Consider the following 24,042-nt stretch of genomic DNA (forward strand, 5'->3'; position numbering starts at 1 on the left):
GGTACAACAAGGGCCACGATTCGACTTGAGTCATGGGACAATTTTAGCAAATAATATACCGTGTTGTTCTTGAACTTCTTACTTTCACTCCCTTTCTTCATAATTTGAGATGAAAGTTAAAGCATATGGGTCTCACATTTTTTCAAATCTTTTAGTTGTATTTCATATATAACAAACATCCAATCCCATCTATTATTTTCACCCCTTAGCGGCACATTTCACTTTCATTGCTTTTTCAACCATTTAAACCAAACACTCACTTAGTCTTTGATTCTTAAGTTTGTCTTATTTGCTTGGTCACACAGAAAAGAGAATTAGAATGGATAAAAATAATAAGGATAAATAATAATAAGTGGAAAATAAAATCAAAATTAAAGATATTTGATTAAGGAAAAATAAATAATTGATGAAGAGATGAGTAAAAATAGATAAATAATAATAATAATAATAATAATATAGGTCTCATTAATTTTAAAATTATTTTTCCTTTCTAAATCTTCTTAATCAAACAATCCAAACAATTTCTCCATACTTTTCTCCCTTTAGTTGCTTCTCTACCAAAAAGAGGATTAAAGTTCAATATAATTATTTTTTATAAAATTGATTTTAAATTAATTTAAATAACAATTTGATTCCTATAAATATCATACTTGTTTGTCTTAATCTTTTAAGTCTCCATAAAATTATCAAATAACAACATTAATGTAATAAAGATATTGGCAACTAATTAATTGTCATGTCATCTAAAAAACTAATGAATCATCACATAGATGTTTTGTGTAAAACATATTTTTAAACTCTTATTAATTACTCCTTTCCGGAATATTTGACATTTTAAAGTTTTGATAAAAGTATAAAAAATATAATTAATTTGTTGAATTTTAAATAAAACATTGGACAACTTCCTATATTTTTTATTTTTTTAATTAATGACTCATTTATTCTTTAAATGTATTATTCCCACTTAAGTATTTATTAAACTCGTTTTGAAAAAAAAAATGTTTAATGCAACATTAATTTTATAAAATTACATACATTTTGAAATATTTTTTTAAAAACGTCGTATAATCTGAAATTGGAATAGTGGGAGTAATACTCACGTCATTTATTTTGAGAACAATCAAATACTAGAAATTTTTCTGGATAAAGAGAACTTTAAGTTGTAGAACGAATAGTTTACGTAAACATAAACGGGGAGAACAGATCCTTCAATAATAAACTTTAATTTGAATCAGTTGATAAATTAGTAATCCCGCCGCAATTGCAAGCTGAGTAGATAACAACCATTTTTTCTTCTTCTTTCGGTTCATGATAACATAATCATTGCCTGTAAGAGAATGTAATAGGTTTTTTGTTTTTAAACCTTCTTGTTGTTGGTTCCTTAACATGTAAATTAAAATTTAATAAAAAAAATTAATTCAAATAAATAAGTCTAAATAATTATTAAAAAAATGTTAATGGTTGGCTGGCCCAATTTATTACAAATCAGTTCACGTTGGCCAATCAAATTTGCAACTGAAATAGCGAGCTCAATTTAAGATTTTAGCTTTAATTTTTAGAACTTAACCAAATTATATATCGGACTATATGGGGGATTATATGGGCTAGCCAATTTTCACACCCTAAAAATAGAAAACTTGAAGCACATTTATTGTTTAAAAAAAATAGAAAAAGTATTCGTAAAATTGTATTGGTGTGAGTTCGAGTTATAGACATGTAAAATATATTTATCGTTAAAAAATTGAGAGAAAATTTTATTATTTATAATAATCTTATCTAATTCAAATAAAATTATCTTTAATAAAATATGCATGTATTTTATAAAACAAAATTGTATTGGTGTTTAATATTTTTTCTTTGTGTAATTGAAAAAATATATTTTAGTTATCAAGAAGATGTGAAGACTAATTCTTAAACAAGCACAATTTTATTGACAAAACTAATAAAAGATGCAAGATGTATTGAAATAATAATAACAACAAAAAATCGTATTAAAGTTATTTTAGTTTTAAACTTTTCATTAGCTGTATTGTGTAGATATTATATTGTATTGATACTAAAATTGAACGGATCTGAAATTAAATTATTCATGAACATGTACGTAGTGTGTATGCATCATGTGATAAGAATAGAACTGTGTTGTTTTGTTAGCTTGCATTGGTAACTTGAATTTGTGCTGCTTTGCTCCTCGTTTGTTGGGTTCTTCCGGTTCTACGCTTCCGCTGACACAAACATGACAGCTTCTACTACTCTTGAGGCTGAGCAATGCCCTGTTGATCTCAACTTTCAACTTCCTTTTACTTCTCTTATTGTAACGTTTTCTATGGAACACATGGTTCATTATCACATGTTTTAAACCATTTCACCCAACTCATTTTATTTTATGCTATACAAAACAAATCACCTTTGTATTATGCTTTGTAAGGATCAATTAGTACATGGTTGCATTAAAGTTTTTACAATTTTCATTTTGTAAGTTGAAGTTTTTTTTTAGAGATTGCAAGTATTTTTTATTAGTAATAATTATGTTTGAGTTAAATACAACTATTATGGACAAATAATGTATGTCTAAAACTCAAACTCAAGAGTACGTATTAAACAGAAATAATTGTCACTTGATTCACCATCTCAAAGTATGTTTGGATTGATATTCCTTTTCATGCGGCATGAGTTCCAAGACAGATCATATCGAATGGCTGAACGGAGAAGCAATTAATGAGTGATGCATTGACTAACTTAAGTTTGGGGCTCCATCATCTAATTCCCAACACATGCACTCAATAGTTGCAAACTTAGATTTGGAAACTTGGTTCGAAGTTCAAATATATATACATAGGTGTATAAAATAATCAAACAGAAATTTCAACTTGTATAGCTTCCAATCCTAAGTTAGTTCTTCTTCGATATCTAAGGTATTGTCTATTTAGATATTGATTTATCATCACAATTTTATCATTGGTAAAAGATATTTTAATGAGTTGAAAGGAAATACTATTTATAAATTATTATTGATCTTGACTCCTAAATTATGTAAGACTTTGTGACTTCTAAGATATCATAAAATTAAGTTTAATTAACACAAAGCAAAGATATATTTGAGACAACTAAACAAGAAACCAAACATAGCTTTATTCCTTATTATTTCTGGAAGAGGAGAATATCTTAAGACTTATAAAATAAATGATAAAATTTTATTTGTCGGATAAAATATTGATGATTTAAATCTCAAATATGTATCTTATATATAATTTATTAAAATGAAAAATATTTTCCTAATGTATCAATTTTTTTAATGAAATAAAGATTGTTTCATCTTTATCTAATAACTATAAGTCTCTAATTAATTGACTATTAAAGTAAGTCAAATCCTGATATCTCATTGTAGAAAGAATTATCTACTATTAGGTCGTCACTCAATATATATTTTGATAATTATTTCTACAATGAAATCACAAGTAGCATATTATCTCTAATTTTTATTTTATATATCATCTTAGAATGAATAATGTAAGAAGTATAACTCAACTAAAAAAATATATATAAGCTGCACTTTAAAGATAGAAGCAGCTGATGTAGAACTTGAATATTTTCCAATACGACTAATGCGATTCAATCTAAATAGATTTTAGTTTTGCCTAATACTAAAAACGATTGATAACTAAAATAGATGTTCTGACCACTAACAACTAAAATAATAATTTGTGATGGCTAACAACTACTAACTATTTCTGACAGATAGCAACATAGAATTGGACTGAGAAACAACCTATAATCAGACCTACTTCTTGAAGACCAGGTTGGAGGAAGATTCAAACATGGAAGGTTGTTGCAGGTATTTCTCAAAGCCTAAATGCTTTATGAAGCCATGATTTCCTGGAATTTTTTTTTGGAAAAATGGATAGTGGAAGTTAACAACTCTTTTTCTGTGCGTGGAATGAAGTTATTAGAGGTCAAAACATGAAAAAGTGTCCAAGAACATATTTCAAGACAAGTGTCAGTGAAGGAAACATGCACTTAAAATTTTCGTACATGGGTAGTTATCAGCAAATTAGTGGCATATCCAAAAAATGGTTGGTGTTTGTAAGTGTTCGGAAAATATTATAAATAGCAAAAATATGACGTAAACCTAATCCCGACCAAATCAGTCAACTTTATATTTTATAGCCGTTATCGTATTATTTACAAGTTTTTTTATTATTTTCCTTCACTATTTTCCTTTACCGCAAATTTATAGTAGTAGTATAACATAGAAATTGTTCAACCACTACTAAAGAATTCTTTGGAGTTGATTAGCAATCCAATCAATGAACAATATCTCTTAATTGAATCAACCATCTAAAGAAAATCAACTTGATAATTATAGTAGATTTCACGCGTACCAACACCAAGAAAAGCGGATAACAATTTCTTTAAATGAATTAATCCTAATTTATTTTACTATTGAAAAATAAAAAAGAAAAAGACTAATTAATCACCTTATTTTTTCAGTATGAAGTAATTAAATTTATTTTAAAGAAGTAATTATCAAAAAAAATATTCATATGAATTAATCAAACCTTGCATAAGAAAATCACCGAATCCATAAAAATTTCAAAACGCAACGGATTGGCACAAAACTTAATTAATTTTTTTCTTCTAAATATACCAATTTGATATGAACATATGCTCTTAAAATTGCTCGAAAAAATATGCTTGCGAGCATGAAGATAAAATATTGGAGCGTATGTACCTTGAAAAGAAGAGTGGTACCCTCGTGACAAGGCTCTCCTTGAGTCAGGGTAGTCTTAATTTTCCTCGTATTGATGGTGTGTAAAGGGTGCCTCAGTATCGAATTACGTGGTCCATGGGTGCTTGTTAGGCCTGAGGTCGTCCTATAATTAGTGTTTCAAACTTGCACGAGTGCCAAGATTCTCGAGCATATGTAAAAGAGTGTTGAGTTAAATCTGGGTGAATAATATAATAGACCTTGTAGTTTAGGGCCAACATATATGTTTGCTTTATTTGACTATATGGGTAGAAGGGCTATGCTAATAAAATAGTTTAGAAGATGTCAAAAACGCTATGCAATAGAACACTTAAAGAGAGAGCCTCTGAACAAACTAAAAATGCAAATTCTATTCATAAAATGCAGACGATATTTCCAGGGACGGAGCCTGCATTAGTTTTTATATAAAACTCTTATAACTTTTTTTGTTACAAAAATTCTTATAATTTGACACTTAAAAAATGTTAACTATTTTTTATATAAGGAACATAATTTAAGATAGGAAACAAACAAAACTAAAAGAAAACTTCATAATTATTTATTATTGGTTAAGGACAATTCATAAATTATAAACTCTAGCACTCTTATTTTGAGAATCCATAATAAAGCAATATACGTACCATTTTCAATTTATAATATACTGAATGTATATAGTGTATTTCCATGTTCAATTAATTGATATACATGTAAACTAATAAAAAAATTAGATATCCACAACTTGCATTTTAGGGTTGTTGCTTTGCCACTTTGGTGATGTAAAGTGTTTCTAGAATTGATTTCAAATTAAGCCAAATACCATTCATGATTTATGAGTATTGTTTACTTGTTTATTTTGATTTATGAGAATTGATTTAAGATAATTTTTTAACATCAATGGCCTATAGTAATATGCACCCCTTTAATTTGAAGGTGTGCTCGTTATCCCCGACCTTTTTTCAATGCAGTTAACTTGATTGGAATAACTAGCATTCGTACGTAAAAGAATGGGTCATTTTGTTGTTTGATAAAAAAAAGTCATTTACGTAATTACTCCCAAGTTGTCAGCTTGCATCGGAACTTATCAAGCAGCATTCAAACACCGTGGTCTACGGACGATGAGATACTTTTTCCATTTTAAAATATTTAATAATTCAGTATTTTTAATTGTTTAGATTTATTTGTATTTTTAAAAACTAAAAAAGTTAATTATATTTGTTAATTTATTTTTCCTTCTAAAATTTCTTCAAGATAATTTAACATATATAATATACAAACTAAAAAGCTAAAATTTTAACCACTTTTAATAACAGTATTTTTAAAAATTAATTTTATTTAAATAAATTTGTTAATGTTTTTATACTACCTTTTAAAAACGAATCTGATTGTACACCTTAAGCTTCCTTTTCTAATTTCCGTATCAATTTTACCATATATTTGAGTATTTTTAAATTTAAAATAAAAATATGTAAGAGATAAAAACATCATTAATGTCAAGAAATGTGAAATACGTATTTTAAAAATTATAATAAATATTTTTTTATTGTTAATAATAATAATAATAATTTTTGTTATAGAAACATAAATTTATAAAATCATACTTTTAAGATTGGGAGAAAATTATGTAAACGTATAATTTACTTTGTTTGTTTTACATGACATTTAAGATTTTGACATACTTATTATGAAATATAATTAATATTTTGAATTTCATTAAAAATACTCTTAATATTGATTAAGAATACTTCTAATATTGATTAGGGTATCCTAGAATCCTATGAAAAAAAACATTTAATGCTTCATCGTAAAACAATAACTATATTTTAGAACAATTTTTTTTTGTGCTAAAAAGTCATATAAATGGAAATGGAGGGAGTAATTAATATTACGAAAACAACTTATTCTTTTAAAGTTAGGGTAGAAGATGTTTTTTTATCCTTATGTTTCAGTTAAAATTGGTTTTAGTTCTTATAGTTTTAAATCATTTTGATCCTAATATTTTTTTTTAAAAATAGTGTATAAACATTATAGCTGAGAATTTAAGCTCATACAACTGGGCTAGACGATTGAGATTTAAGTTAAGAGAGTGTGGTTTTGGATTCTGGACTGGTATATGGCCGTGCGGGTAAGCGATCGTACAGGAGAGTTTGAAAGTAGGGTTTGGAAAAGGCTAAAAATAATAAGGTAATCATGAATGAATCGCATTAAAAGCTAAACCCTTTCCTTTTGTCTTCTTCTCTCTGTTTGACTGCCTCTAGCAGGTAACAGGTCGGTTGGTTCACCGGCATTACCAGGTCACTCGCATAGGAAATCTAACAAAATTCCTACTTTTTAAGCCTACTACACTCTGCATTATGCATCATACACTTATTTTTACTACTTTATTTGTATAAAATTACAAATAGTAGGGACTGAGGGGCCTCTTCCCAATCTCAGTCTTTTGTTTTGTGGGGTGGTGCTGCTGCTGTCTGCTCAAGTAAATTGGTTTGTTTTAGTTTTGTTTATATATGAGTTTTAATTTATCTTTGACCATAGCAGTTAGTTTAAATGCCCTTTTGCACAAGTTAATTTGGGAACAAAAAACATCTGAAATGGGTGGCTAAAAAGTGCCATTAGTGTAGTGTGAGTCAGTGCTCTCTCTCTCTCTCTCTCTCTCTCTCTCTCTCTCTCTCTCTTTGTCTATATATAAGAAGCTATAAGCGGGTTAGGGTTTTCAGAGTGAGAGAGGGGACAAACCGCAAAACGTTGAGATGGGTTAGTAGAGGTGTTGAGGGGAATGTTGGCTGGCTCGAGGCTTTTCAAAGAGGAGGTTCTCACTGGCAAGAACTATAAGGCTTCGGACCAGGCTTCATTCCCCTCAAAAATTGTGTTTTTGTGTTACGGGGGCTTCATTTCTTCTTGGATTTGTGTTCATCAAGTGCCAAAGGTTGTGTTGTGTTGGGTTTTCATGTTGGAGGCTACATATGCATTATTATGTGTGTATATGTTTGGTTACAAGTGTGTAAGCTAGCCCTGCAAATGTTAGGTTGAGAGGAATGTTGTCTGGCTCGAGGTCATGAAGATATACATATGAAAGTGTTAACTTTTCAGTTAATTTCTAGGATAAATTAATGGAAATTAATTTATACCCTAAATGATTCTCGGACCAGGCTTCATTCCCCCCAGCCAACATTTGCTACTCAATATATATACAGCTACTTAATTTGCGTTTAATTTATGAAGATTCTCATCTTCATAGGATTAATTGGTAAGGCTTTCTGTTTAAATTATTTTAATTAGTACATGTTCTTCTGCTAACTATATATATGCTGCTTTCTAGTTTTTCATCTTGCTATCAGATACCACTGAAGAAGAAGGCTTTTTAATTTTTAACTCTTACAAGATTGGAGAATTTCCAGAAGTAAGGTTACTTATATAAACTGTTTGTTATAATTTCCTATGAAGATATATATACTATGGTTTACCCCTTTTACTGTCTAGCCTTGTTTCCATTACACCTGTAAGTGACCTTATGAAGGCTGCTTCTTCAAAGTTTCCTGCTTGAAAGGACGACTAAACTAAAAGCGAGTGAGTTCATATGCATTTTTTTTGTACATGGTTGAATCATTTGATTTTTTTCTTCTTTTGAATAAGAAAAATACAAGGACCAAAAAGTTACTCAGTTTGCAGCTGTTTATATGATGCACACATATATTTCACTCATGAAGGAATTAATTAACATCTATACTCTTCAGCGTCACCAATGCCAAGTCCAAGTCTCTCTAGTTTTCTGCAATATTAATTTAAGATTAGCATTTGACAGATGACAGAATGTGAATAGGAATATAGTATTGTTGTTGTTATTATTATTATTATTATTATTATTATTATTATTATTATTATTATTATTATTATTATTATTATTATTATTATTTTGAATAAATAAAAATTGGGTAATCAGTCCTGGCCCGAATGTTCATTTCTCATGGACAAGAAAGGTGCAAGCATGTACAGTGAAAACCTATCAGATGTGAAATTCTTTCTTCCTTGCTTTTATCTGCAGTACTCTTAGCCAGCTTTGTCTCTAGGTCTTTCTTGGGTTTCAAACTACAACATCCCTCCCTCCTCTGAAGTCCTTTCAGCTTTTTTTGAATTAACCCGTTTTCAGACTGGTGAGTGAAAATTATAGGGAAGGGAAACCTCTCAATTTACCGGGGAAAAAAGGGCATCATTTTCATGAATCTGATCTGAATGAAATTTGTACTTCATGCAGGTAAATCAACAGTTACCAAGTGAAATTCATCGCAGTGAAAAACCTAAAAGTTAGGTTTCATTCACTCAAAATATTTTTATATATGGTTTTACTTTCCAACATTCATATATACATTAAAATATATTAGTTAATGTGATTTAAAAAAAATTAAATGTTCATATGTTTTTATTTTATGTTGAAAAATTAAATTTAATTTAGGATTGATCTTTGATTCATAGTAACTTTAAATAGTTTTTTATTAGAAAAAAAATTATACTAATTTTTTATTGGATAAAAAATGATACTATTTAATTCAAGAGTACTAACTTAATTTTTAATTAAAAACTCTGAACATAAATCACATTATTTTAAAATCAAGTTTAACTAAAATTAATTTTACAAAATTCCCCCAAACATACACTAAATTTGTTAGAACATCTCTGTATACTGCACTTATACTAGACGTTCTTAATTCATTTTTAGTGGATACTATATAATACCATCACATTTAACAACTTCAACCCTTTTTATTCTTTGTAAAAAAATAAAACAAATTTTAATTCAAATCGCATGAGAACTCGGTGAAATGAATCTTTAGTACATAGTATTATTACACCAAAAAAATAAAAATCATAACTAATTCATTATTTGTATAAGAACCTTTTCTTACATCTAAAAGTCGTGTCAGCTTCATTCAACAGTAATTCTGAATAAAAGCCTACTACTACTATTAAACTGAGAACTATACTGAAACTTGCATAGGAGATGTTGTGAACTTTTCTAGTAATAATTATTATAAAATATAAAGTATGATTTCTGATTGAACTTAATTTTTTTTAATTAAGAGTACATTAAAATTAAATTAGTTATTTTTTTAATTCTCTGGTTCAATAAAAAAATCTTGATTAATTGATTCAAAGTTTAAGCTAGAAGTAAATAAAATCTGATTAATTAATTCAACGATTTAATCTTTACTTTATTATATTAAATACTTATATTCAATCACTTTATTATTATTATTATTATAAACATGCATTCAAATTAATATGTGCAGTCAAAGAGTCAGCTTAATTGGTTTGATCGAATAGAATTTGTGAATTAGATATTAATTTTTATTCACACCGATAAAACTATGCGCGCGTATGATATGGATGATCTGTTAGGCTTTGAAACGTAACTGTTGAATTTATTGAAATTTGTTGTGTAGTGAAATGGCAGGCATGAGTGCTAATAAAGGCATGCTATGTATGCATTCGTTGATGAAGGTGGTGGAGGAGGAAGATGATTCCCTTCCCTTAATGAAATAGAAACAGAAAGAGATAAGAGAGAAGATATATATGTGCTGAAACAGTTAACGAGAAGAAGTGATGACAAGAGAAGCTAGCTATGGATTCTCTGTCCGTGTATGCACAAGCTGATGCAAACTTAACAGAGGAAGAGAAATTTACTAATGCTTCCTCTATCTTCTCTATGGATATGCAAACAAGTACGTGTGTGTGTGTGTCTGAGTTCTGAGATGTGTGTTTTAGTGTAACGTATTTATGGGGCTTTTAAAGTTGTTGAAATTTCAGAAACCATCTTTGGGAAAGCTTGATTGGATCAGAAGAAGAATCAGCTTCCTCCTCCTTTCCGTGGAGTCACACAGTAGTAATAGAGATTTTGAAATTGGAAATGCAAAAGAAACAAGAAAGAGAGAGAGAGAGAGTAGTAAAATAAATGACAAGTATCTGACGAATCTTGGGAAATGAAACAGAGACAGAGCTACCCTGGGAACGATTCATCGCCAAGCAAGCCAACTTGGTCTCTGTCTCTTTAAAGAGGGGAAACTACTGCCAACCCTTTATTTCTGACACTTTCATCATCAATTTATTATCACCACTGCCCACCTAGGAATACAGAATTTTTTTCAAACACAAATGCCTACTCACTCTTTTAGTCTTAGGACTAGTAATTATAAAATGAAAAACAAAATCATTAAAGGTACTATTACTTGGAAAGCATTATTACTTTATTGATAAAAATAAGTCAAACAACTCTTCAGGGACTTCTGCTCTGACTCGACTTATTTATTAAAAATATTAATTTGTTTTTTTTAATTAATCAAATTGATCAGATTTAATTTTGTAAAAAGACTATTAAATTTGATAAGTTGGTATTTTTATATAATTATACATACAATATTTATATTTAATATACATTTACTAATATTAACATTAATAATATGTTTGATAGACCTGTTTGTTTATTTAAGTTGGATGGCTTACTTAGGCATACAGATTTATTCACTTGTCTATGAGTCTTTTATAAAAGAAATCATATAAATATGCTTTAAGTTAGATTAAAATTTTAAATAAATCATGCTAAAACTTAAAAAACAATTTGTAATAAATAAATAAGTCAGGTTGAGATAATATAGGATAGACTTATGCCCACTAAAGTTTGGTGAATGCATCCTTAAAGTACATTTTAAGTAAATAAATATATGTACTAATAATATAAAATATCTTTGTGCACATATACATTAAATTTAGTTGATTTTTATAATAATTAAAAATTAAATGCACACATTTTTAAATAAAATTTTATTGATTTTTTAACTAGCATTATTTATAAAAATTAAAAATATGATAAAATACATTAATAATTTTACTTACGAATGATTTATATATACTATTGTTATTGTGCCTTAACTCTTACGTAATTGGAATTAATTATTTCCCCCCTATAATTATGAGGGATGCAAAATTCAACTGCCAAGCTTTCTTACTCACTACAAGGTACCAACAAATTAGACATGCAGCCCATTCTAATATGGGCATCATTGTGCTAAACTGTGTTTATCAGTTTATGCAATGATCTTCTCCGTTCTCACTAACTTAAGTACTACTATAACATATATAAAATAACATATATAAAACTTAACTATAGTATTTGATGAGATTGGAATAAAATTCAAATTTTAATAAGAGACTAGCACCAAAAGTGTATTTACTTAAATTGTGTACATTTTAAAACATTTCAATGAAATGTGTATGCATTTTGGTGGTCTAGGGATGCATGAATATATGAAGATTCTCAAACAGATATAGAGAACATGAGAGAGAGAAAAGCTTCAATTCATGGGAAAGGGGCAGTGAGATTACTTGAGTCACAAGCACATGTACCTCAACTCAGTTTTAATGTTTACGCATGCATTACAGGATTGAGAGGAAGTGATGGGTCCCGTTTGTATGCATCCTATCCTATCAATCTCATCTGCATTCTTTCTTTCTATGTACCGTTAGTTCCAATTGTTGTCTAACGTTCAATACCGTGACTCATACAACACACGTTGCTTTCTTTCTTTCTTTCTCATACAAAGGTGTTGGTGGCATTCACAATTACTATTTTGACGGCACTGTATTTTATGTACTGTACCATAATCTACAATGGCCTAAACATGGTGCCACACCCATATATTAATAATATGTTAATTGCATTAGTTGTTACACGGGTAGATTGGTAGGTACAAGGTCCCCAAGACATGGAAGATCTTCCATCTTTTCCTCTTTCAGTTTAGTTGAAGTTGACTGAACACGATCCGTAAGATATCTTCGTGGTTTGAGATCAAAGCTTAGCAACCAGTTACTTGAGGGTGCATCTTTTGGAAAGGACGATTAATTGCCGCTTGAATTTCTATTATTGAAAAACTTTCAAAGGTAAGAATTAAGAAATAGGGGTATAAAACAAAATAATTTTAGTTTGCGTCAGATAATTTATTATGATAAAATTATTTTTCTAAGTATTCATTCTAATTATATATTTATAAATTGAACTTAAAACCTGTTGTTAATCCAAAATAATTTCACGTTGATTCTTGTACTTTGTAATAGATATACCCAAGATTTGCTATCTTTACATGTATTTATATGCATGATTAACCATGTATGTTAGGCAGGGACAAATAGAAGTTAATGACTATGGAGACAATTGCTCCCACAAAATAATTTTTTTTACTTACAATATTTGATTAAAAAAAATTCCCCATAAAATATTCTCCATAGACAAATTTTGTTATATGAATGTAAAAAATATAATTAAGAGATAAAAATAGAATAAATTTGTATTAATTTTATTATTTTGTCCTCGTTTTACTCCAATAATAGTAAACATATATAGTAAATTAGTGGTACAAGCACGTGTCTTGATTCGATTGTAATTTGTACGTAAAAGCTTATATAAGTAATCTGAATTTTTTTATCATAAAATATAATTATATTTTCTTAAAAGTTTATAATATTTTTCTTCTGTAAAAAATAATATATTATTTTCTTATTCCATTAAACAAATTTTCTGGATCAGTATGTAAGGTAGATATGCATCGAGTGAATGATTTGCAGGTGTATGATAATCGATACTCGTTTTTTTATGTATATATATGGAAAGGTTTGTTATCTATCTTTTTAAAAATGCTAAAATATATAATGTTTAAGGATAGCTAATTATCAGTCATGTTATGCATACAAATATAATGCTAATTATAAAAAAAAATTGTTTAATGATTGGTTTTAAAAAGATAAAACATTACTATTCTTATTGCTGTATTTCATACTAATATTAATTGCATTTCACATCTAGTAATTCACTTACAATTATGCATCATAACAAAAATATGAATTTAATATTCCTTAACGGACCCAAACATTGGGCTTTTGCAGAGGGAAGTTTGCTCTAAGGAATCGCCCAGTTACGGTCCCACAGCTAAAGGTCAACCAATTAAGCTAATGCAAACGAGTGGTGTTCAGCTGTTCATTTCTTGAGCAAAACTTTTTCAAATTACACTCTAAACTTTTTCAAATTACACATATAATGTCACTCTTCTTTGTTTCCTATACTAATTTTTCTTTATGTTTGAAACAATTAATTATACTAACACCTTCTCATATATTATACTAACACTCTTTTAATCTTCAAAAACATCACACTGACACAAATTTATATAACATTAACACACTTACACCCCTTACATCAGAGATGTGATCAGGGTAATTTACTCTTAAAAAAAAGCATCCATACTAGAGAACAAACGGGTCATTACAGCTATGAGTTGGACACTGGCAGTGGCATTAGTTCATAGTATATGATCCTGTGAATTGTATATGGGAGCTTCCTTATAAAATTAGAGAGAAAATCTCGTGTTTGAAATCAATGCGATTACATTGCCTAGTGAGCTATATAGAAGCTGCAGATATTAATGAGTCGTCAATGACTGAATGTGATTATAGAGATACAAAACCTCCCATTTCGTCTGAACGTGACAAAGTAAGTTCCTTCATTGTTAAGAATAATTTTTTATATAAGAAATTCTAATATTTAAATTTCTTGTGATTTCTTACGATTTATTGTATTGGAGTAAAATTTTATATGAATTTTTTATAAATGATATGATACTGTGGAGACCATAAAAAATAATATGGGAACCAAAGAAAGATGATTAAAAAACCCATATAAATTTCTTACCTTGGAGATGCTCTAAATATGTACATAACGTGTTGACATGTCCAAAACCAATGCATATTGCCAGTCAGCCATCCATCCATTTATCTTCATGCATCACACTCTATTAATTAATAACAGTTATCGATTTAAAACTAACCAGTCTCAATAGCCCCGATTTTCAGTCAACTCCATTCCTAATAAGAAGAGCTATCTAGAATAATATAACAAATCTTAATTCTCTATACGACCGGCGTAAACTTTTTAAATAATATACTTTTTTCACAACTAACTAGATAATTGCCAGGTAAATGCACCCAAAAAAAGAAAGCCTAGAAAAGACAAGTCACCTGGTCTTCAAGAAATATAAGTTTTACAATGATAAAAGAAAACGTCAGGATTTATCTCCTCCAGTGACATGAATTTCGTACGCAACCTTTGCATCACATCCAATCTAATGCCAACAAAAGCTGTTGTCATTTGACAGTATTTTCTAACAAAAAAAATCCCAGATAATTACTTCAAAGAAGTACCTAGGTAGTACAATTTTTCACTTTATTTGATTTTGAATTATCCTCCCATGCCTTTTGATCAAGCACCCCGGTCTATCAAGTACAGAGAAGCCCTTTAATTTCCAATGCAGTACCCTGAACCATTTCCAGTATCCAAGGGAAGAATTGCATTAGGTGGAGGAGGCAAACTAAAATGGTTTTTCTTTGTAATGCCTAGGACATGCAACAGTGCCATGTGTGCCACGTACTGAGATACTGTACACTTTTGAACAATTCTAACCTAGTGAAAATAAAATATTTTTTATGATACAAAAGTTATCTTACTCCATTGGATCTTTTTAATTTTAAATCCATGGTTTCAAATTTTTTTCCTTCTTTTTTGTTCTTTCTCTTCTGTCCCAATTTTATCCCTTGAAAACCTTTTTCTCTATCGATCTAACTTTCCCTCAGAGACCACCCACATCAACAAGCATCACCACAGGTTGTCACCATTGCTAATCAGACTCTTTCACCGCAATCACCCAACAACAACAACAACACAATCTCCGTGAACAACAACAAACCAGACAAATAATAACCATTGTTTGTTGCGGTATTCAAATTGGAATTTCTTCAACATAGTGAAAGAGAGTGTTGAGTTTTTGAAGTTGAATATCACGCATTTCTCAAGCCCCGATCAGGGACAAAAACTAAAATCCCTAACATGTCTACACACCACAATGATTCACGCGTTTTTATCCGATTTGTGGCTTTTAGCTTAATGGGTTTTTGGTTCTGCTCCGAACTTTTGCAGATTTTAATTTTTTCTTTGGTGATAAACTAATAATTACGAGAACTTTGGTTCTACAATTTCTTTTTTCTATTTTTATTCCTTCACATATCCTATGTGTCAAATTGGGTGATTTAAGAGGGAGAAAAATGAAAATGAGTGAAAAGGGAGGGATTGTATAATTTTGTTTTGTTTGATTGGAAGATAAATAAACAGCAGAAAGTGTCAAATTTTATGGGTTTCATCATTTTACAAATCCTTCCATATTTGTCCAGATTAGAAGATTATTTTTGTGCGTCTCTATTTTTTTGTTATTATTTTTTCTATTTTTTAAACATTAAATATTTTTTTATGAATATAAATATAATAAATAATTTTTGTGTTAAGAAAAAATACAAAGAAAAAATATTTTACATTAGTGTGAAAATGTTTTTTTTATTAATTTACTTAATTTTTTCCACTCTTTTTTTTTTTCATTCATTCAAACAAGTGAAGAAGAAAAAAATCTATTTGTTTCATCCAAACAACACATCCTTTTCATCCTATTTGTATTCTTCCTATTTTTTCTTTTCTTTTATTTCTTTTCCCTCTATTTCACTTGTAATCAAGATAAACCATTGTGTTTGGTTACGATACATTTATTATCTAATTTCGATTAAAAAAGACAAATTTTTCAATGGTTCGGGATCTGCATTTTCAAGATAACTTGTCAAGAGGAAAAGAAAATCATATGAAGTTCATTGTTCCCTAAAAGCAAATTTTAAATATAAATAAATATTTATTTTCATCTATGAGAGTGTGAGACATTAATATTTAAAAGATGAAAAATTCAAATATAATATCTGAATACGTAAAATATGTGACAAATTAATCTTATTATTAATTCTCATAATTTATTCATATGTCTATTTAACACTTTGTGATAATGTGACCATAACTCTTGTTACATGTTTAAAAATTGACTTTTTTAATTTAATCTCTAAATTTAATAACTTATTTTTTTTCTAAAATTTAATCATTTAATTATGTTTTGATCCCTGACTTAAATGTGTTATATTTTTTTTAATACGTAATTAAATTCATCAACCAAAATATTAGTAATTGATTAAGTCATCACAAGGGTGTAAATTAGGAAGAATATTGAGAATTAACAGCAAAATCAATTTATCTCCCTTTAAATAAGTTCAAATATTAAATTTAAAATTTTCATTCTTGTTACCAATTTGTTAGTGTCTTAACCCTAACATCCAAATGATTATTTACCCTTTAACTATCCACCTTTGGCACACATGAAAATATGGCAATAAAATCATCCATTCCGATGAAATGACGAAAACAACCGCACCACCGTGTGTGTTGTTGGAACCACAAGTTCAGAAGCCCCGCTAAACGACAAAAAGCAAAACTGGTGGCTACGACGCAAGTATCTTCATTCAAACTGTCACCAACAACATCGCTCTTACTCCCATGAGTGTAATCAAACCCACCCAATGGAACACTCGTTTTGGTCACTCCCATGAGACATGATCGCCTCCACCTCCACTTCCACCAATGTTGTACCTCACCCTCTGCGCTTTCTGTCCAAACCAACCTCACATTCCACTACGAGGTTTCTGTCTCTCACACTCCACTCTCGGGGCATCGCTGTTGCACTTTCCTCGTCCAGTAGAACCACCCCCTTGAAGCCCACGTGCCACTTCAACAGCAAAGATGGAAGCTTTGAGCTGCATGAGGATGAGGATGAGCGTGATGTGCATTGTGAGGTCCAAGTGATTTCGTGGAGGGAGCGCAAAGTTAACGCCCAAATCACGGTTGATGCTGACACTGAGTCCGTTTGGAATGCTCTCACTGATTATGAGCATCTTGCTGACTTCATCCCAAATCTTGTGTGGAGGTAATGCTAGTGTTGTTATTCGCGTTCAAGTTAAGAAAATAAAAATGCTTTTACTTTGTATTGGTTGTGATTGAGTTAAAAGGTACAGTTTGTAAGGCCTTTGTTTGTTGTTGTTGTTGTTGTTGTTAGTGGGAGAATTCCTTGTCCGTACCCAGGAAGGATATGGTTAGAGCAAAGGGGATTCCAAAGGGCAATGTATTGGCATATAGAAGCTCGTGTTGTGTTGGATCTTCGAGAAGTCATCAATTCAGTAAGTGTCTTATAACACATACACTGTGTGAAAATGGGTACTGTGGGTGTGTTTGGTTTATCTTTTCAAAATCTGCTTTAAGTTTTCAAAATGCAAGGAAACGATGTTGCTGAGACAGCTAGTAGAGGATAGTACTAGGCACAGAGCAGAGTGTGAAATTGAGGGAGAAGTTTAACAAAATGAAGAAGATGATGAGGAAACATCTTCTAGCTATTTTTGGCTTTTAGTTTTTAAAACGCTTTTTTTGGAATAATTTATAAAAAAAATTTGAATAAGAAATTGATTAATGAATGATATGGAATTGTTTTAGAAAACATTTTAAACCAGAAAAGTGAGAAGAGAATCTAACAGACCCTTAATCTTTGGTACTCCAACCCATGTTTTCTTGTACAATTTGCCCTATGAAACTTATATATGATCAATTGGTCATATATGAAGAATAGTTTGGTTTCTATTAACAGTGGATGTGCTAATTTGAGTTGATAGATTAGTCAGTCAATAGAAAAAAGTCCACAAGAGAAAAGTCGATTATTTGTTAAATTAGTACTGCTACATTTGTTATTTTCAATTCTTCAGGCATGGGATCGAGAACTTCACTTTTCCATGGTTGATGGGGACTTTAAGAAGTTCGATGGTAAATGGTCCGTAAAATCTGGAACAAGGTATAAAATCCATTTCTCGAAGCTATTGTCTGCAAAGCAGCTTTGCATCCATCTAAAGATACTGTTTGTGTATTTAGTATAGTAAGTCATATCAATCTTAAACCATCAAACTCAAAGTTTGAACTCTACAATGAAGTTCTGATTCTGATTAATGAAAAGGCTTCACTTTAGTTAGGCCTTCATCAACTTGCTGTCTGATACTGTATATTAGAATTTGTCAGACTTCCTGCGAGATACAATAGAGTTGGGGTAATAATTCATTTGAATATAACACAATATAACTATGTTTTAAGTATCCTCTTCTTTTGTATGGCTCTCCAAGAGAGAGACTTACTACACAGCATAGGGTCTTGGTTTGCGATGTTCATTAATTCATTTTAAGAGTTGTAAACACAAAACCAAATAAGTTACAAATCCAAAAATCGTGTGGTTGCAGCTGAAGGATAATAAACAATTGACTTTTAAGAAGAAGGTAATTGGGAATTTTAAGATAGTGTTAACCTCATTTGGGATGAGATGTTTAAGAAGGATAGAAAGGTTGCTAAAGTAATCTTAGGTTTGGACTGAGAGATAAGGAATCTTGATGGTGAAAAAGTGTAACAAAAGGTAAGACACAATAGGAAGGGTTTTAAGGCCTTACATGGATGCAATAATGTTGAAAATTAGGTAAAGCATCGGAAGACGGGACTGGAGAGAAGGAAAGCTGTGAGTGAGACACAATCCAAAAGATTTGAAAAGTTTTACTGAGATCTTGTGACAGAGAACAGTGAATGAAAGATATATAAGCTTGCCAAAAATAAGGAAAATATATCAAGATAATTGGACCAAGTAATATTAAGAATGAAGAAAGAAAAAAATTGCTTATAGATCAAGATATCAAAGAGAGATGGGGTAACTATTTTTTATTAGCTTTTCAATGATAGGAACAGCTGAGGAGAGTAGATTGCATAAGTTTTAGCCCTGTGAAAACTGGTAGAGGGAGGCCAAGCAGTAGTTTATAAGTATTTATTAAAAAGGATCTCATGGTGATTAATATCTCTGAGTAATTGGTATTTTATCAAGTTCAATGACATCGTGTGATCCATGTAGCCAATCTTACCTAGTTGTAGAAGGCTATCGTTATTGTTGTCATTGTCTTCTTTTGTAAGGCTCAAAATGTGTTCAAGACTTGAAGTATACTTTTTATGTGAGAAAGAGAATGAAAAATAACTTGGTTAACTTTCCATATGCAATAATAATGCAACCTGCAAGACAATCAAGCTTTGCCAATTGCCATCCTAAATTATTTCACCCTTATTTTTAATGTTTGAATTAAAGTGGATTTTTATGGGATAAGTTTCTCATTTGCTATTAACATGAACTGTTCTTATTAAAATTAATCACAAAGTTTACACCAATTCTGGTTTATGTAGGTCATCAACTGCTATTTTATCTTATGAAGTTGATGTGATACCAAGGTTCAATTTCCCAGCTATTTTTTTGGAAAGGATTATCAGATCCGATCTTCCTGTGAACCTTCGAGCTTTGGCATACAGAGCTGAAAGGAACTTTGTGGGATATCAGAAACTTCCAGTGTCAGAAAACCACTTGCGCAAAACTTATGCGGCCATTAACGGGTCATCTGTTAAAAAGATAAATGGTGCTTCGTCTGAAAGTTTTAAAAAGATAAATGGTGCTTTGTGTGGAAGTGATAAGTTGCCTCCTGCAGAGAACAAAAAAGAAATTGCCACCTCAGTTTCTGGTTCCATGCTCACATCTTCCAGTGAGGTGAGAAGCAACTGGGGTGTATTTGGAAAAGTTTGCAGGCTTGACAGACCTCGGATGGTGGATGAAGTTCATCTCCGCAGATTTGATGGACTTCTGGTAAATGATCTATACTAATTATTATGAGTTGACCTTGGTTCAGACAATGAGCTGTTTGTTTTGCCATGCTTACTAATAAAATGATTTTGATATGAAGGAAAATGGAGGTGTTCATCGCTGTGTTGTTGCAAGCATAACAGTTAAAGCTCCTGTTCGTGAAGTATGGAATATTCTAACTGCCTACGAGACTCTTCCTGAGTAAGCCGTTTATGCTGCTTCTTTACACTAGTTGTACTGGAACAAGTGAGAGATTCCCAGTTCTATTGTTGCATTTTTCTAACTTGATTCCACATCATTTGTTGCAGGATAGTTCCAAATTTAGCAATCAGTAAGGTGGTATCACGAGATAATAGTAAAGTTCGCATTCTTCAGGTATGGGACAATGTTAAAGAAGTGGTCTTAAAAGGAGAACATCATAGCTGTTTATAGCTTAAATTGTTTCTTGACAGGCAGTGTTTTACTATCATTATCAGCAATCAGTTAATCAAACTTGTATCCCTTATCATAAGCACTGATACAAGCCTGGACATGACCTACAATTTTATCTATAAATTATGTGATTTCCTGGTTTAATTGACATGCAGGAAGGGTGTAAGGGTCTTCTTTATATGGTGCTTCATGCTCGTGTAGTGCTGGACTTGTGTGAATATTTAGAACAGGAGATCAGTTTTGAACAAGTTGAAGGGGACTTTGATTCATTCCGGGGAAAATGGATTTTTGAGCAACTAGGAAATCATCACACACTGCTAAAGTACTCTGTGGAGTCAAAAATGCGCAAAGATACTTTCCTTTCCGAAGCCATAATGGAGGAGGTTTGTCTATTAATTCATTCATCTATGTAATTTCAGATTGCTTTTAAATTTTCCTAGATGAGTTTTTTGCACAATTTCGTTTCAGGTCATTTATGAAGATCTCCCATCAAACTTGTCTGCAATAAGAGACTATATTGAGAACATGAATGCATCAAAATCTTCTGAAGTTTGTGAGCAGAATACGAATTCAGGGCAACAAATTGTTTCATCAGGCTCTCAAAAAGATGACAACTCTGGTTCAACTGAGGAAGTTCCTCATTGCGACGTTCGATGTTCATCTCAGCAAAGATCTAAAGTGCCAGGCTTACAGAGGAATATTAAAGTACTAGAATCTGAACTACTGAAATTCATTGCAGAACATGGACAGGAAGGATTTATGCCAATGAGGAAGCAACTCCGTTTGCATGGAAGAGTGGATATTGAGAAGGCTATAACTCGCATGGGTGGATTCAGAAAGATTGCAACCATATTGAACCTTTCTTTGGCTTACAAACACCGGAAACCTAAGGGTTACTGGGACAATCTTGAAAATTTGCAGGAAGAGGTAGTTTGCAAAAACTCTAATCTAGTTTACTATAATGCCTTATGCTTTTCCTATCTCAAATATTTCCATTTCCTTCTTCACTTTGTACCACTAAGCCCTCTTGTTTATCTCTTGGAAGAAATGCCACTGTTTAATCACAATGACACAATAAGTAGTAAACGTCATTTATGAAATCTGCCATTTAAGATAATTGCAATATAAATGACACTACATCTTAGATCATAATGGAATTCATTTTTTGATGCAGATAAGTCGGTTTCAAAGGAGCTGGGGCATAGACCCTTCATTTATGCCCAGTAGAAAGTCATTTGAACGTGCAGGTAGGTTTAGATAAGATATTCTTGTTCTCAACTTTGATTTTATGGCTGCAATAAACTATAGCTCTATTTCTAGTCTATGAAAGAAAGATTGCTAAAATATGCAACATAAGTACTACCTAACCAATGCCAGTGGATCAGTGACAATCATTTTTAAATTAGTAGCAATGGAATTTCCCACAGGGCGATATGATATTGCACGTGCACTGGAAAAGTGGGGTGGACTACACGAGGTTTCTCGCCTTCTGTCGCTCAAGGTAAGACAACGGAGCAGACAGGACAACCTTGCTAAGGATAAGAGGAGTGATCATACAGATAGTGAAATGAAGACACCATGTATTCCTCAAGACACACAAAAGTGGCTTACAAAACTAAAACAGTTTGACATGAATTGGTTTGAGTAAAAGAGGATTGATTTTATATTGTGTATACCCGTGTTAGTGTGGTTATAGTTCAGTTCAATGATTCTCCACCAGGCCATTCAGTATTCACCTCGTCCTTCTCTTGGTTTCTTTAACATGCACTTTGTTTGTCCTGATGAATTATTATTCCATTCCAACTTCCCTGGTGGGGAGGGGAAATGAGGCTTGGTGTGGTACAAGATACCACCAACATTAACATCACACTCACCTCACTCTTAAAAGTTAAAACTTAGGCCAATCACAATTGAACTACCATCTCAACTATTCCATTCTTAACTCATTTTTTTTTTTACAGTTTTAATGGTTTCTAAATTATTTCATCTTTATATTTATGATTAATTTATTAATTTAATAGAGTAGGATATTCATTATTAATAAAAGTATTTAATATTCTTTTTAATTTGTTTCTATATAAATTTTAATTGAATTTAACAATATTTTTGTACATGTGAGAGAAACTTACTAGTTAATATTAAAAGGAAGATAAAAATACTAATATCCAAATTCAAATTTAAAAACTTGTATATGCAAACTTCTAAGAGTTTGTTTTGCAAAATATTTTAGTTAATTTTTAAATTTTTTTATTAATTGAAAAGTTTATTTGACTATTTGACAAACAGTTTTATTTAATAGTTTCTAATATTTTTTGAGATATTATTTGAAGTTGAGTTTTTTAAATATCACTTGAAGTAATATTTTTAAAATGTTAATTTTTAGTTTCTAGTTTTTAATATTTATTTCTTTTTTGTTTTTAAATATGTATTACATTTTCTTTTTAATCTTTTTTAAGGTAAAATTTTATTGTTTTTATAATTTCTCCAACATATATTTTTATCAAATTCAATAAGATATTTTTTTTTTTTAATTTTCAGTTAAGTTTTTTAACTTTTAGTCAACATTTTAACTTTTTGACTAATTTTTCAATTAATTTGGTGAAATATAACCTCAAGTTAAAACTAAAATATTAACATGCCTACGAGAAACGACCATGTTAACTTAAAGTAGTCAGTGGTTCTGTTGACTTAAGCAAGCAGAAATAGCATATCAATATAGACATTATTCTTTTAAGAAGAATAATAATATTAACAAATACTTAAAGGATTGATACTCTTTCCAAAATATTTCTATTAATTTTCCGTTAAGAATTTCCTAATGATATCATTTCATATCATATGTCGTAAATATATTAAAATTATTCCTCGAAAAAGTATATTATTTAGTTAACATGATATAAAATGAAATTAAATATGAAAATAAAATATTTAATTTAAAGGAAAAAGTGTATTTTAAAGAAAATAATAATGCAATATAATGTATTCTACTCCCTCAATCTTGGGTTAAGGAAGTTAAATAGAGTTTTTTTTTTTTTTTGGAAATGTATAAAATTTTGTTGCTTATGATATTTTTTCGTTCTTTTATGATTTTTATAATAAGTATTTTTTTTAATTTCTTAAATAATATCTTAAAACACTCCTTAGTAAGATCCTATATTTAAAAAAAATGATGATATAATATAAAATTATCTTAGTCTACTCTCAAATCTGAATAAT

The 24,042-nt window shown here is 30.1% G+C and overlaps 1 protein-coding gene, 1 long non-coding RNA gene and 2 other non-coding genes across 5 annotated transcripts; all 4 read left to right on the plus strand.

The window, feature by feature from the left end:
* The first annotated feature begins 7,116 nt into the window (after positions 1-7,116).
* LOC121174799 (uncharacterized) lies at positions 7,117-10,955 on the plus strand. 2 transcript variants are annotated; one of them, XR_005891192.1, is made up of 2 exons: positions 7,117-10,458; positions 10,529-10,955. It is a non-coding gene; the product is annotated as an uncharacterized lncRNA (long non-coding RNA). The 2 variants fall into 2 exon arrangements; XR_005891191.1 differs by having other exon boundaries at positions 10,544-10,955.
* On the plus strand, positions 7,504-7,613 carry MIR166E (microRNA MIR166e). The gene has a single exon (NR_048778.1). It is a non-coding gene; the product is annotated as a microRNA MIR166e (primary transcript).
* MIR166Q (microRNA MIR166q) lies at positions 7,761-7,912 on the plus strand. The gene has a single exon (NR_126724.1). It is a non-coding gene; the product is annotated as a microRNA MIR166q (primary transcript).
* A 6,164-nt stretch (positions 10,956-17,119) lies between the features above and the next one.
* LOC100812363 (uncharacterized) lies at positions 17,120-22,561 on the plus strand. Its single transcript, XM_041014952.1, has 10 exons — positions 17,120-17,622; positions 17,752-17,872; positions 18,449-18,534; positions 19,947-20,397; positions 20,495-20,595; positions 20,703-20,769; positions 20,982-21,209; positions 21,295-21,753; positions 22,001-22,073; positions 22,254-22,561. Exons 1-10 carry the CDS (start codon positions 17,252-17,254, stop codon positions 22,472-22,474), a joined length of 2,178 nt encoding a protein of 725 aa, XP_040870886.1. The 5' UTR covers positions 17,120-17,251; the 3' UTR covers positions 22,475-22,561.
* The last annotated feature ends 1,481 nt before the right edge of the window (positions 22,562-24,042 follow it).

Source organism: Glycine max, chromosome 4 (genome assembly GCF_000004515.6).
Source record: "Glycine max cultivar Williams 82 chromosome 4, Glycine_max_v4.0, whole genome shotgun sequence".
NCBI classification, from domain to species: domain Eukaryota; kingdom Viridiplantae; phylum Streptophyta; class Magnoliopsida; order Fabales; family Fabaceae; genus Glycine; species Glycine max.

Coding starts and splice junctions, on each gene's coding strand:
- LOC100812363 (XM_041014952.1), top strand. CDS start 17,252: ATGATCGCCTCCACCTCCACTTCCACCAATGTTGTACCTCACCCTCTG. Junction 20,596..20,702: donor GCCTACGAGACTCTTCCTGA/GTAAGCCGTTTA, acceptor CATTTGTTGCAG/GATAGTTCCAAATTTAGCAA. Junction 21,210..21,294: donor CCGAAGCCATAATGGAGGAG/GTTTGTCTATTA, acceptor ATTTCGTTTCAG/GTCATTTATGAAGATCTCCC.